The sequence below is a fragment of the Taeniopygia guttata genome, chromosome Z, assembly GCF_048771995.1.
Source record: "Taeniopygia guttata chromosome Z, bTaeGut7.mat, whole genome shotgun sequence".
Classification (NCBI taxonomy): Eukaryota; Metazoa; Chordata; class Aves; order Passeriformes; family Estrildidae; genus Taeniopygia; species Taeniopygia guttata.
The window spans coordinates 8,750,448-8,766,454 of NC_133063.1; the positions used below are offsets into that span (position 1 = coordinate 8,750,448).

The following is a 16,007-nucleotide window of genomic DNA, read 5'->3' on the forward strand; positions in this document are numbered from 1 at the left end:
TCTTACTTTGTAAAACAGGGCAGGTTTATTTTCTGATTGTCCTGCAATCAGGTCCCATGAGACCAAGGTAAAGGGGCAGTCCTATAAAAACAGAGGCTGTAACAATGTCTGTCTGGCCCACAATCCCAAGATGATGATCTGTTCCACAGTTTTCAGTACATATCAAAAGTGCTCCAATGATATACTTGGATTTTAACTGCTGTATCCTGACTTGCTCTTCAGATCAAGAGAAAAGGCAAGGCAGGAAGGATTTGTGTAATAGCAGGGAGGTGGTGTGATACAGAAGAAGAAAAATTAATTTTCTGCAGTGTTGATTCTGTGTCCTCTCAATCCTTGCAATTATCTGCTTATCTAATGTTTCCATTGCCTTTTTGTAACCTCGTGTAGGTCCTTTTCATACATGCACATGGTGAAGCCCAGGCTGACATTCCTGACATTGCTGAATGCAAAACTGGAGTAACATAAAGAGTCAGTCCTCAAATTGATTTTAGACAGCTCTGGAGAGGCATCATACAGGGTGCACAAAGCAGTGAAAATCAACTTACCTATTAGTGGGACAGAGTCAGAAGTTGCAGGCATGATCTCAGCCACAAGCAGCATGAATACAGTCAGGGAAAGAAGGACAGTGATACCTGGAGGGAGTGAACATATTTGGGAAGAATAAGGAAAATTAACTCTGCAGCTGCTCCTCTGATGCCTTTGCTGTTAAATATAGCATTGTCCTGACATACAGCTAAGCTGAACCCATGACTCCATGTCTGTCAATGAAGATTAGAACTTCCACAAAGTGTGACAGTTTTTAGATGCAACTCTATCTGCTCTCTTTTCACTTTTCCCTAATACACACAAACCCTTGCTTCTCTCAAAATAATGGAGAATTTTTTTTTGCTGAATGAAACGAAGCTTGCAAAACTGGTGAACTACAGTGCTTTTCCAAAACATTGCACAAAGCCGAAATGGTTGTTGAGGGCTAGGAGAGACTTGCACAGACAGCAGCCTAGGTTTTTCTATCACATATTATATAACATACCTCCAAGACATGCCGTCTGTTTTAAAATAAGCTCTTTATTCTATCTTCTTTATTCTATCTGGAAAGGCTGTTGCTAAACCTAACCATCCTGATACTGAGAAATCAAAAGGTCAGTGCATGAACATTAGCTCCTATTTTTATGTCAGCATTGTACTTCGACTCAAATAACTCTTTTCTGTATCCCCATCCTATATTTCATAGACAGCGATTGTGCCCCCGATAGCCTGTGTTTTACTTCTTGTAAGGCAGGCTGCTCAGATACCTTTTTTTTTATTAACCAAAAAAAAAGCCCCACTGAGGATGTTTCATATGATTTAGAAGTGTCTGTCCTGAGACAGAATCATGCACGATTAACTCTTAAAATCTCATCTGGCCCAATCTTGTGTATTTGCAGCTCTTCCCTATCTCCTCTTGGAAGGAGACCCTTCCCATTTTTATCTACACACACAACCAACAGTAAATCTCATTGAGCCCTTCCATGGCTGTGTTCACAGGGGACACATAGCTAGGTGTTTTGGGAGCTAATTTTGAAGGTGGAAATCCAGTGCCAAGCTGCTGCTGTTCACAGCCTTTCACTCTTTCCTTCCTATTATGTTCCATCTGAAAAAGAGAGTCAATGAGCTGTGAAATGCATTGAGATGTACTAAAGTACATAACAACAGGCATGACAGAATATTATCACTGTCGCAAGTTCAGCTTCCTCTCAGTCCATAAGATATTATATATGTAGCAGAGGATGTGTAAATGCTATACAGAGAGCTGTTGTCCTTGTTCCTGTAACCAAAAAAAGTACTTCTATTGCTCTTCTACTGAAATCTTTCTTCATCAAGCACCATGTGCCACGAGGTATTTATTTGCCTGTTTTATAAGATGCTTATAAAACAAATGAATATTTTAGCACTTACCTAAAGAAATCTTCTCCCCTGAATCAGCTGGCAAAAGGAATACAAGCAGTGCTAAGCCAGATATGAGAACACAGGGAATGAGTAAGTTCAAGCCATAGTAGAGGGTGCGGCGACGCATGGTGATGGTGTACGTCACATCTGGGTATGGCTCTTTGCAACATTCGTAGTACATCTCATTCCTCTTCCCTGGGACACCTACAGAGAGGGTGATCAGAGCAGTGGGGAGAGGTGCAGGACTCCCAGTTATCTCCCTGGACTGGACTAAGTTTATGAACAAATGTGTGTCATCTCTGCTATTCTTGGCCAACCCTCAGTGTTTTCTTGGGTTTACGTTCATGCCTTCTGAGTCATTCAAACCTAGCTTAGCTAATGAAGCTCATCTGAGCCAGAACAAAACAGTCCTGGGCATCACAACCTCAACAATGTGCATTCTGCCTTTCTACATTCCGTGAATGGCAACATTCTGTTGATATGATATTCACTAGCACATGCAGCAGATTTTCTGTGCGACAAGTGTCACTGTTTCTTACTTTTCTGTCATCCTCTATACATATTTGCTCTTTTTTTTTTTGTCAGAAAAAACAGACAGGCTTACTTTTCAAAAAGGTTGCCAAGATAAGCTCAAACTCTGTCATATCTGAAGTTAAGAGACAGAGCTGTCCAATACAGATGTACTGCAGGATTGCCCATGGTGATCCCACTGCAGCAGATTGCCTGACATGCTACATGATGGGGGCTTCAAGAGCACTAGAAATGTCACGAGAGCTGGAAGAAGTCAGTACCTTGTACCTTTCATGCCAAAATTCCTCACTTCTCTTTTGTTTCTGTGGACATGATAGATGATATGACAATGTGTGCATTTTGGCAGAGGCTCAGCAAAGTTTTTTTAAATGATATAGCCATGGCTTGCCTGAGGTGCTATTTAATGCTTTTGCTGTATGAGTTAAATAAGTCCCTGTTTTGTTCTCCGCGGTCAGGGTTGAAGGCAGATAAACCACAAACTCTTAATCAGATATGCAGTTATTGGGCAAAAATACCCACTTTAAAGGAGGACTGCTCTGAAATAGCTGGACTTTAGAAATACTTCACTATGGAGTCTTCTGGCTTTTCATAAAACTGAATATAATTTCTCAGATGCCCTGAATGGTAAAAATACTGCATGCAGCTGGGCCCGGTTCTGATTTCCTTGTCTGTATATCCAGACCAGAAGATAAAATGTATTTTTTGTAACCTCTCCTTGCAGTTATTTAAGTTCCATCAATTTCTTGTGACTTACAGCTATATAATTGAGTTCAAAATAACTTACTAGAAGTTCTCTGAATAACTAGTTCTGGACATAAGTTCTTTTGAAAGTGCAGGTATCTTCCAAAGCATAGAAGAGAGACATACTAGTCTGTGTATTTTATTAACTGGTAGACACTTTGATGCTTTTCTGCATGAGAAAGATCCATTTATGTAAAAGTGTTGCTGAAATACTTTTTACACCAATCAATTTTGCTGATGTATTACATAAATGTGATAGTATTCCATGTACCTACATGAGACACATCCAAGTTTAGTGCTGACAAACTGCTCAGATGTGTTATGACTAGTAGTTTATGTAGCTCATTTATGTAGTCAGTGGCAGGCATTTTCTTCAGAACATGGTGTTTTCAGACACAGTTCAATGAACATTGCTGACAGGCTGTCTCTGATATGGGATTTTTTTCCTATTTTTTTACTTCTTCTTAGATCTATATTTTTAATATCTGTATTCCATGTCCAATTGATTGATTATTTCTACATATTTGAAGTTTGTCTTTGAAAATTAGACTATTGAAAATGTGTAGGTTGGTTATTGAAAATTTGTAGGTTGGCCAATTTACCCACTAAATCCCATTCTCCATTTGAGATGTAGTTGGAAATATCAGCCTCGAGCATCTGCAGGTCAATCAACCAGCCACTGTGAGTCCAGGAGCCAAACTTCAAATCACACTTCTGCACATCAAAGGGGAACCAGCGGACATCAATGTAACACGTGCTCTTCAAAATGCCTGTAGATAGAAATCAGTCACGATCAAGCATGTGCAGGGTGCATTTCATCTTATCCTTATCAGTCTCTGATTGTGAGCAAGTTTCTTCTGCAAAAATTCTGTCTGATACAGGCATGGGGTAGCCAAACAAGTACTGCAGGTGGAAGATGCTGTCATTAGTGGAATAACCACCCTTCCTCTACTAGTGAAGATCTCTCTCACTGCATCCTTGAGGTAGGTTGCCTGGGACACTGTGGCCATCCAGGAGCAGTCCAGCCTGTTTCCCAGAGCCAGCTGGCCCTGGCAGATCATAGGCAGTGTTGCTTGGTCTGACAGGAACAAAGAGTACACCCCAGGAACTTACTGTGCTGTGACCAGCTCTTTGAAAGGAGTTCCTGGACAGGCCATGTGTGAGACTCACAGTCCTTTGAAAATACATTGTTGTCTAAAACCTTGCTCAGTGATGGCCTTTATCATCTGCGTGGTAACTGAGCCTTGAATTTAACTCTGAATGTGTCTAGTTCATGTTCTGGGATGCTTTAACAGGTCTAATGGGTAGGGAACAACAGGGGAGCAGCCATCAGGGAAGTCATTGCTGATCCCCACCGGGCCCTGTGGACCTGCTTGGGGACAGTGCTATGCAAAGTTTGGGAATTTTTTGTCCACCACAGTGAGCAACTGTGTGATAGCTTGTTCTCTGGTCAGTCCTGGATGCTGGACCATGCAGACATGGAATCAGCAACACAGATTAAAAAGAGACTGAGACAAGGGCCCAACTGGCTGAGACCAATCCCAGCTTGTCTTTTCACCTAGATTTTTAGCCTCAGCCCAGCAAGAAGGGCTTCAATTCTGAGCAAGTGATGCTCTTGGGGTCACCTCTGCTCACACACCTCTCCACCCAACAGAGACCTAGCTGGACTGCACATGAAACACGATGACATGGTGCACAACACCTTAGGTGGGACTATGGATGTTCTGAGCAAACTGCTCAGGAGAGCATCTTACTACTTCATAAAATGTAAATGCCACTAATAATGGACTTAAATTATCTTAGTGGGTCTGTCCCATTATTAGACTGGTTGCAAAATTTCCACAGACGGCTTTTAAACACCTTAGTTTCATTCATGAAGGAAACCTGCTTGAAATTACTTGATTAAAAGTAAACAAAGACTCTCTGTGCCCTACCTGGAGGAATATATTGGCAGGATCCAGAGTAGTTCACCAGTACATTTGTATGAAATGTTGCATCAAATCTTTCATCTGCACTGTAACACAGTACAAACAAAACAGAGTAAAATAAAGAAAAAGCAAGCTGAAGTGTGAGTAAAGATTTAACTGTCAACACAGAAATAACCTTTTGGCTGAATTAAGTTCCTATGTGAAGTATCTACCATTGATAAATATCTCAGTTCCTCCTAGTTACTGTCAGCCTGCACCTGGGCAGGCTGCTTGCATGCTGCAATGTTCTTGAAGAAGTGAGAGGCAGAGTGTTGCATGTCTCAGAAAAAAGGCAGAAGGAAAAGAAGCAAAAGTGTCACATTAGCTGTATCCAAAAACTGGGCAGTTGGGACAATGAGGCTTTTCTAGGGCACCTGTCAAAATGAGGCAACTCCCCACATAAATCACGTTATCTGCCACCTTACCCAGGTATCTGTTGTAACAGATGCATTGTAGCTGCAATGGTGGTCTGACATAACAATTGTGCAGTCTCCCGAGATGCAGAGAGGACAAGAGTTTGCTTCTAGCATTGGAAGAAATCACTGGGGAGAAGTTATTTTAGCAGCTTGTAGGAGGAGATTCATTGAAACTCCAAGAGCAAAAGGAACCAAGAAAAGAGAATTTCTTTACTATTACAACAATTCTGGGAAAAGAAAAGGGGTAATGAGCCAGACAAGGACACAGTTCTCAAAGAAGCAGATCTGGGGCATTGTTCTAGAGGGTCTCTTAGGAAGACATTAACCACAGAGGGATCCCCTGGCTTATAGAGCCTTTCCTGTAGTGGCTATGTATAGGTCTATGTTGCATGACTACACCATCCTACATACTCTGTCTTTCAACCAGATTTTAAAAATTCAGAGCCTCCATTACTCTTCTGATCTGCTCTTTATCCATGTCTTGAGCTCTCAGTCCTCAGCATTGTCCCCAACATAAAACAAAGGGGATGACACTGAAAAGCCTACGTCTAGAATGAGTGATAATTATCAAAGACATAAAAGACAACAGAAAAAGGGGTTTTGTAAGTAGAAAGGGACAAGGAAAACAGGAAAGGAAGGGAAAAAAACAACAGGGTTCAGAGACCTGCAGTATCCTGCACCCTGTGTGCCTCACTCTTTGCAACTCATTCTCACGCAGTGGCAGGAGCCCATGGCAGAACAGGGGATGAAAAGGTTAAGGAAATGTAGATAAGACAAATTCTACTCAGCAGAGCTGATGAAATTTACTCTTGAGAACTGAAAGGACTGGCTGAAATACCCTCTGAAGCATTAACAATTATCTGTGAGAGCTTGTGGAGAAGAGGGAAAGGCATGGTGAATTAGGGGAGATCAAAGAGAATTCTGATTTCTTTTAAAGGTGAAATTATAGACACATCAGCCTAACTTCAAAGAAAATGGGGTGAAACATCTGGCACAGATTTGTGAAGGGCCAACTGCATCAAATCAATCTAATTTTCTTACTAAGAGGAGGCTGGTATCTATCTGAATTTCAGCATATTCTTATAAACTATAGTAATATGGACCAAGCTGTATGCCTCCTTTTTAAAGATTGAAAAGGAATAAAGAGACAGTAAGAAGCAAAGCTGAAGTAAAGAAGAACACTTAAACAATCTAGGCATCTCCAGGCCTCCTTTGGATATCTTGTAGTGAGGGTTTGGATTGGAATATAGATCATGGTGAACTCTGGAAACTAACAAAATGAAATTTAATCTATGTAATTAGAAAGTATCACACTGAAAACTGTCAAAGAAAAACATAACAGGGAAAATCTAGTAAGATAGCAGAGCTGAACGACAACATTTGGGGTTTGCATTAGATCAAAAAAATAAGTCCAGAATTAAGATATTATTAGAGAAAACCCCAAATCCCCTTCTCCTGAAAAGCATTAAGGAAACAGCTGTCTAGAAAGTTTCCGCTTCATTCAACACTGCAGCAATGCTGTCTGGAGAGCTAGACTCATCTCTGTAGAGGGAAAAACAGACTAGAAGAATGACAAAGAGGTTTATAGAATACGTGATAACAAAGTGAGATGAAAATCCATTTGTTTACTTCAATCAGAAACACTGTGACACATATAGGACAGTAGTTCTCCTGCAGATATGGTCATTTTTAGGAGGCTGTAATAGTTTTCTCTCTGTGTTCAGTGAGAAAAAGTTAAAGAAGACATCTGTGGAACTACAGCAAGGAAGAATAGACTGACTATTAGAAAAATCTGTTAGCTGATGCTTGCTTGTTTTTCTTACTCTTTAAGAGTAAGACCAAATCCATAGAGGGCAAAAGGCCCATAGTATCAGAGAAGCATGGTTGATTTTCAGTACATATTTCTAGTCTCCTACCAGCCATTTCACATCTTGCTTACCTGTTATACAGAAGAATGTCTGGTACCCAAATCTGGTCGGCAGGAAATCGCAAGTTCTGCACTCCTGGGTATTCATATTGATCCCAAGACAAGTAAACATCAACCCAGGACTGTTGACAAACACATACATCAGATTATATGAGCTTTTAAAGGTCCTCTAAGTTTTTTTTTAGTATTATGGAACAGAATAGATTTTCCCAATAGGAATAGCCACAGTATGATAATAGTTAAATGCTCGGTTTTCATTATTAATAAAAGCTGGCATATATAGAAGAAATAACAATGTGACTACTGAAAACAGTGTTTAGCTCTTCATCTTGTGGCCAGAAGTCAGGCATCCCAAAGCTTTCCCGGCGGGCTGGCAGAACCACTGGCAGTAGGCACCTCCATGAGGCCTGCAGGTTCTGAAGTGGTTTTTGAGGACCATGGCCCGAGACTCCCCATTGGGTGGAAATAATTTAATATGTTACAAAGGTTGGGTGACTCTTTTATTAACTACCTTGCTATGAGAGGTAGGCAAATGAACTTTATATGCCATGGGGTTGTTTCTGATCCCTTCTCCTCCACCTCAACACAGTTAATTCGAGAAAGGTGCAGGAACAGCTTTTGGGAAGAACCTTCTGACTTTCAATGAAGCTCAGTGGGAGGCTTGCAAGGGAAACCTTAATCAGTGGAACATATCTGTGGAACATCTGAACCTGTGGAACATCTGAACCTGTGGAACATCTCTGCAAAGCACAGGACACCCACAGGCTCTGACCTAACAATCCTGTAGTCATATAGGTTTGTCTGCTTAGTTTTTGCAATATAAAAATGCTCATTTCTGCTGCAAATCCCAGCAGGTATCTGAGGAAGAAACAGCCTGCTCAGCTGAACATATTAATATGAGATAGTGTTTGGCTGTGAAAATCAAAGTGGAATTAGTTTAATCATTCAAGTCTCCCACTGGTTTTTCCTTCAAGAACTGCTTCTTTCCTGACCACAAACCCTTAAGGAGATTTGTTTGTTCAGCATAAAAAAACCCACTGTATTCCTCACCATAGGCAGCCAGGCAGACCTGATAGGAAATTCTGTCCTGCAAAGGAGGTCCCTTCCCCTAGTGAAGGTCATTTTTGCTTATTCTGTGTGAGCATGCAAGTAAATCCTCAAGCTGGAGCAGGTTGCAGAAGGGGGAGGAGGAATGTTTATGTAAAGCATGAGGGAAGGCAATATCCCAGGGTGCTGCCAGCAGCAAAGCAGCATCAGGCCTTCTGTGGTCCCTGGAGTACCCACCACCCTCTATGAGTAGTCTGCATGTGGTCTAGTGACCACTGCTGTGTTCAGGGACAGATGCCCTGGCTCCCAATTTCAGGCAGAGATGGGATTTTTCCACAAGTGGCAATTGCAGGTGCCTCTCTTACTGGGTGTTTGGATCATTCATAAGTCCCCATGAATGGTTATGGAGAGGGTCTTGAGCCCCTTGAAGATTCTCATCTTAGCTATGACTCTTCTTAGCTTAGTCCCTAACTCTGGACTCTTTGTTAATAGATCACTACGTCCACTGGCAAAACAATGCAGTTGGTTTCCATGCTCAGAAAATCAACAGGTCTGTCCAAAGGATTAGTGTAGTCTCCTGAATTCAATTTCCAATTCTAAAAGGAGCACTAGGGAAATTTTAAAGGACTCAATATACCTGCTTGTATTGCATTATACATAAGCTATAAAATAGCAGTCTTGCTTTTCTGCTAAGAAAAGCTACATTTAGTAGTTTTCAATTAGAGTTTCTTTACTGACAGAGGTTACTCACCATCTGCAGCCAAGCATTGGTGATCAACACCTGATTCTTCTCATCCTTTGAACAAAAGAGGGCAGAAAAGGAAAAACAGGAGAAAAAGGATTGAAACAGTTTGATTAGAAATGGAAGAGTTTCTGGTTCTTTTAGAGAATCCAGACTTTTGGGGTACATAAACCAAACTCCATGGAGTAGATTGTGAGCTCACTGGAGCACCACTATTTAGTCCAGACAATAGTAGCTCTTTTTCTTATCCTTTGAACTACAGACTCCCTGTGTTTATCATAACTTATCAACAATGGAAATGAAAGTAATAGATGATTTCTCTTATTTTTCTGGGGATGAACACCTTACCAAGTTTTACCTTCCAGCTACTTGCTCAAAACAAGATATTCTCCAGTACCACACTGCATATCATAGTTGGAGAGATTTTATGTTGTATTTGCTGCCACTGCAAAGCAATGGTGAAATAATGCTGGAAGTGCTGTCCTTTTCAAGTGTCATTGCTATGTAACTTAGCTCTGGCTAAAGGAAAGAACTGGCTGGCCTTGGGCAGAAGCTATCACTTGGCTAAAAAGGACACAAATGCTGAATGAGAGGAAGCTCACACAACACCTGCATAGAGCAGGAATCTGCAGGTTCATTCCTGCATGCAGAGGCCATGGGGAAGAGTCTCTTATAACAGAAACAAAGATGCTCTCACCACAGAGCTGGTGCCCAAGTTTTTGGCGAGTCACAAGGTGCCCGGTTTTCTGCAGTTACTCTATAGGTGCAGGACCCTGTGCCCTGGGGATGGAGAAGCAAGGCTGCAGAATCACTGTGGTGCAGACACACAGGTACACACACACTACCACAGCCACACCCTGCACTTCCCAGGAGCTGAGGCTGTGCTGCTCAGGGAACTGGCTCACTATGCCCAGCTGTCCCTGTGTGTGTCCATGCCCTAGGAATCTTACGTGGTTGTCTGCAGTGTTTCTGGTGGGAGATATTGCAATTGCAAGTTGCTTGGTAGGCATTTAAACCATACAGAGAGTTCCCCAGACATGCATGCCCTCTCTGGTCATGTCCTTATTGCAGTACTTAGTCTCTGATAAGGTAGAAAAACCTAAACTCCCTTATTCACAAATAATGAGGTCCACTTGAGGTCTACTCACCTCAAGCTACATTTATTCTGTCTTTCCTCCCCTCCTCTCTTCCTGAACCTTGTCTGTATCATGATCTCCTCTTCTTACATTTGGATTGTTGGAGCTCCAGAAATACCACAACTTAGAAAGGGACACATCATTCACCTGGAGGATTCCTGATTGCTTTGGCACTGTGACAAGAGTTAGGCTCTGCAACCAGGCTCCTGTCTCCAGGAAAGGTAAACTTCAGACATGAAACAGGTCTTTTCCACAGTGATCCACACAAAACTGTCTATCACACTACCTCCTCTTGAGTCCCTTTTAAACCTGACTGCACTGCTTCTGCTGCTGTGAGATGCCACACAAAAATCAGATGTGATTTTATATTGTTATACTGATCATACATTTCCCTTTCTCCTCTCTGCTGCTCCAGCAAATGTACTCCTCTCTCTATCCAAACTACAACCCACCTCCAGAGGCCTGGTCCTTCTGCACCCCCTTTTGTTCCCTTGCTGTGGTTGAAACAATTGTAAGAAAATCTGCAGAAAAATAAGAAAAGGACTAGGCTCGTTGAGACAAGCTTTTTAGATGCTGAAGGATTCAAAAACCATCTTGAAAAATAAAATTCTAATGTAAAGAATAACCCCAGAGCTGGTAATTGATGGAGTCATCAGAGCTATCTGTGTCCACTGACACAGATGTTCTCTAAAATGAAAGAAACCCAGAAACACAGAGGTTGTGTCACAGGGATAATCCGAGGCTAGCTATCAGCCCACCTGACTGATGCATTCCTGGCCACCAATGACTCCTGATGAATTGCACATCAAGTACTAACAATATTTTGTGTTGTTAGCCAAATAATGCTTTATACTTGTAAGCTGCACACGTCCCTCTAACAAAGACTTTCTGTGTAGTGTTGAAAGAGCTTTAACAACGTGATTAAAAAGCTGGTCAACAACAATCAGCCAATGCCATTGCTGTACAAAACTAAGGATTTTCCCCATCCACACTAAAACCTACAGGGAAGGGGAAGAGGGGACATTTCTTATTTTGTCATCTACATATGTAAACCTCATGGGAATGCATTAAATTCCAATGTACATCTGTGAGGCTAAAGGTTTCCAGAATATGCAGATGCCTTCTATCAGGAGCCTTTCATATGTGATTCACAAGGAACTAATTTTTTTCTGGCACAGTAAGTTTACACTTGACAGCTTGCAAAGGAAGTTGCTTGGGCTGACTTCTGTATTTCATAAAACGGTTTGTTCTACTTACTTGTTTATCTGTGTGTCAGATAACTAATGATCTGGCCAATCAGCTTTGATTCCAAACAATTCATCAGCCAGGTATTTCATGTAGCATTAAATTTACTGTCTTGGGTCTTCTTTGCCTGCTTTTCGTAGAGCTTAGATATGTTTTGTAGTCAAAGCAAAACTTACAGTTTTGAGTTCTCAAATGCTTATCTAGAGAGTGACAATGGTCTTCCTTGTCTGGTGTTTAGATAGCAGCAAAACTACAAGGTCTAATTAGGGCTTTGTGCTGCTTATGTCTCTCTTACCTTGGGTGAAAAAAAGGTCACTTCACGATGTTTTCTTGGCCATTCAGGTGCTATTCCTATCCTTGCCTTCAGGCTGCTGAGCTCTTAAATGGCATCTGATATTTTGGCAAAACACAGAAAATGCTTCTATATGTAGCCCTGGTCAACAGATGCAGCCTGATGGGTCCTTCTCATTGCACAACAGAACAAAACATTTTTCAAACAAGGATCTGAGTTTTCCAGGAGCACCCGGTTTGCAGTAGCAGCAAAGCTGACTTTGCACTGGGCAGGCATTTGTCCAGGTGTAGCTCTCCTGCTAAGTCCTTTCTAGAGAAGGGCCCTGAGGAATCAAGGAAAAAGTGCCTGCTGGGGCAGCTGAGGAGATGAGGGCCATGGGAACCTTGAGTCTGAGTCCATCCCCCATCTCACTCTAAAGTGAGAGGCATTTCAGAGCTGAGGTGTTTATGGACCTTTCCATCTTTGTGCTGGCCCACTGAGCCACGTAGATTTGTATTCTCTAAGGAAATACTTCGGCCTTCGCAGTGGGCTGGTTACCTTGCCTTTGCAGAGCTGCAGAAGAATTACAACTCCTGCCGCCTTCATCATGACCTGTGTGCTGTATGCACTTCTAAAATACCTAGGAAGAGGTATTTTAAAATACAGAAGGGACTGTATTTTTCTGTTACATGGACACTCACAAACAAATAACCTGGAGAAAGTGTGTGCTTTACTCTGTCTCAGGAGATCACTGGTCACTCAGCTTTGCCTAAGTGAAAAGCTAATTATTGAGCTTGGAAGTGCTGGAGGCAGTTCCCTCATTCTGTGTCACTGGTTTATGCAGAGGAGTTAAAGGTTAGTTAAGAGGACGCCTTTCCTCCCAGGATAAAACTTGAATAATCTATTACACTGCTTTTTCTGTTCAAGATTCCTGTCAGCCTTGGGGATGACCTTCCCTCTGCATTGGCCAGCTCTCAGCTCCCATCTTTTTGTGCAGTAAAGCATTAAAAGCAGCCCTGCAGAGATTCTGGGTGAGACTGAAAATGATCAGCTCCCAGAGGTGCTTTTCCATCATTCCCCTGGCAGTTCTGATTCACAAATGCTCAGCACAGACAAATAATTTTGCTTCTAATATTTAAAAATGCTGGAAAAGCTGTGGTCACTGGTGAGTGCAACACTTGTTCTCTAAATCCTTCCTGTATTTATCTGGGTTATTTTCTCCCCTTTCTATCTCTAGCCTGACTCCAGTTAATCCTCTGCCCTGGATATCTGCTTATTCCTACAGCCACCTTTGACCCATGTGAAGTGACAGTTTGGTTTGTTCTGGTGCACATGCTGTGACATGTGAATGTTTTAGTTTGGTTTTCTTTTCCCTGCCCTAAATTCAAAGCTTACAATGCATGTACATCTGCCTGCATTGTGCACCATTGCCTGTCAACAGATTCTCCCTTGCCAAGTCAACATCTAAATAAAATATAATTGCCCTTAGCCATATAATTACCTGGGTCATATCAACCGTACAAAAAAAAAAACAACAAAGCCCTTCCTGGTTCAGTAGTCATATCATATGATTACATGCCATCTATGTAGCAAGACATTTGTTACCAGGTGATCAGCAGGAGTCATTAATTCTTGCCCTGTCACAGAGCCACAGAAGTGGGAGTTGAATCAGCCACTGAATTATTTCAAGATAATGATCAGGAAAGTCCCTAACTGAGCAGGTAACTCTCAGTAGTCATGTGCAACTACTTTGATACTACTTCAGGTAATTTAAATTTTTTTTTTCCCAATGTTTTTGTACCTGAAGATGAGAAGGGAAACAGTCAAGTGACATGAAAATATTGACATGGAAACTTGGAAAGTTTTGTTAGCAGAGACACCGATCTTTGAGTGGGATCTTATTCAAAATATCCAAAGGAATTGAGCAAGATTTCAAATGCTTGTATGCTCAATCTACAACTGCACAGGCACTCCTTTCCACTACTGAACCACCAATCTGCCCATAATTTTCAGCTGATTATCTAAAACTCAGCTCAAATGCATTGAATGGTTTAAGGCTCACAGAACCAGCAATTTTGAGGAGTGCCCAGGTTGCTCTGGGAACACTGAAGTATTGCTGGACAGCCTTTGTATTTCAGGGCTCTCATTAAAAACCTGAAATAAACTTGTCATGGTAACACCAACTATGTAGGGGCAACTTAAGTTTAAATACTTCATCTCAATCCCTTTAATAAAGCACCCTCATGAGGAGGCTGGAAATCAGGAGGGCCCAGAGTTAAGTGAAAGACTGGGGAGAACTACAAAAATACAAAGGAATAACAAAAGAACAAACACCTGCTGAGTATTTTATTGCCCATCGAGATGAAGATACATCTGAGCAAGTGCTCATAGATGGACATCTTCATTGATCAGGATTTACTCCTATGACTGGTTGGAAGTGATGTCTAATAAGTGTTTTATAATCTTGAATCACACTCCCATCTGATGCCACTGGCTTCTCCTTGAGATCATGCTTCTCCTTGGAGAAGCATGTCTTGAAGAGGAACGTGTTTCTTTCACTGCTGACAAAAAGTGCAATCTGCCTTTGGTCTTTCCACTGTGTGGCAGCTATTACAAAGGCAGTGTTGTAGGCTGTGTAGGCCCTGTGGTCCCACTGTCTTTAACCACCCACATTGTTCTCCTCCCAGTTTAGAGGAGTCCAATTACAGCTCTACCTGCTGCTTTCAGCAGTCTATTCACTTGCTTTTGAGACAGGAACTTTAAGTACTGGAGGTTTTGGCCCCTGTCAGATCACACTCTTCCCCTTACAAGCCCCTGAGGCAGGAGCAATCACTTGTGGTGACAGTGGAGAGTTTAAGGAAAACCTGCACTCAGAGAAGCACAGCATTGAAAGAGGGACGGTGCCAGAGAAGCCAGCAGACCTGGGGATGCCAGCCATATTCTTTAGGCTGTGTATTGCATGGTTATCAAAAGTCCTCAAGAGGTATTCCTTGTGAAAGCCTTGGCTTCCTGTATGTCAGAGACCAACCAGACATGGATGTTAAATGCAAAGGCCTGGATACAAAAGCCATTGCAGCAAGTACTGAACCCATGCATTCCCCAGAGCTGAGAGCAGGAGTAAGAAATAAGGGAAAAAATGCCAGTTTCTGTTGCCAGTCAGGGCCTCAGAGTAGGCAGCCCTCTCATTCACTGGCACAACTGGTGACTGAGAGTCTCCCAAGCCTATTTGATTTGTGTCTTACTTTCTTTACCCCCCAACATCTTCCAATTTTCCAATTTCCATTGTAGTAAAAAAAAAAAAAAAAAAAAAAAAAAAAAAAAGCCAGTCTTTTTCTTGTTCTGCACTTGTGGCTTCCAACTACTGCCTGGAGTTGTGGGTACTTGACCTAGGAAATAAATTTTATTTTTCTAGGTTGCAGCTTTGCATTAGGACTGGTGTGAAATGTGTGCAATGTAGCCTCACCGGTCTTGAGAGTGTTTGACTTCAAGTTCCTCCACAAAGACCTGCAAATCACAGGACTTCCTGCCCCCAGAGTTCTCTGGATCCTGGGAAGAGTGAAGCCACCAAATTCGTCCCTCTATTTCAAAGATAATTCTCATGGAAACCCCAGAAGCTAGGTCAGAGTGCTTCACATGGCCTTCCAGCACAGTTCTGCTCTCTAACTGCTTGGATAAACTGGCATACATGCTTAGTTCCTGGGGGAAAGGCTGTTATGTCACCATACAAAAGCTGTCAGTCCTCCATTAAAATCCCAAAATATCCACACATAGCATGTAGGTGGTTTTTATATTCTCCAGGGTGGATACCTCCTCCTGAAATGCCCCTCCTTGTATTTTGTGCACAGTTGGCAGGTACTTCAAACAAACAGGATTAGACACAAATCTTTATTCTAGGATATTAATTATTAATTGTCTTTTTCAGCATTCAAAATCACAAGGAAAACAGCAGAAGGAGAAAGTCAACCCTGAGCACTTACCCAAGACTCACACTTAGTCTATCTGCAAGCTTGCCTTTGATTTTTCTTTCTATATTTGCATGCTGATGTGACAGCACAGCA

At 41.9% G+C, this 16,007-nt stretch overlaps 1 protein-coding gene across 1 annotated transcript in view; it reads right to left on the minus strand.

Moving 5' to 3' along the window:
• LOC100221863 (neuronal acetylcholine receptor subunit alpha-7-like) overlaps nucleotides 1–16,007 on the minus strand; it is a 59,282-nt gene that overhangs the window by 20,588 nt on the left and 22,687 nt on the right. Inside the window, exons 3-8 of the mRNA XM_002187662.6 lie at nucleotides 9,307–9,351; nucleotides 7,521–7,630; nucleotides 5,133–5,212; nucleotides 3,801–3,968; nucleotides 1,936–2,130; nucleotides 546–632 (exon numbers count right to left, since the gene is read on the minus strand). Coding sequence (XP_002187698.3) covers nucleotides 546–632; nucleotides 1,936–2,130; nucleotides 3,801–3,968; nucleotides 5,133–5,212; nucleotides 7,521–7,630; nucleotides 9,307–9,351 — 685 coding nt within the window. The remainder of the gene's footprint in view (nucleotides 1–545; nucleotides 633–1,935; nucleotides 2,131–3,800; nucleotides 3,969–5,132; nucleotides 5,213–7,520; nucleotides 7,631–9,306; nucleotides 9,352–16,007) is intronic.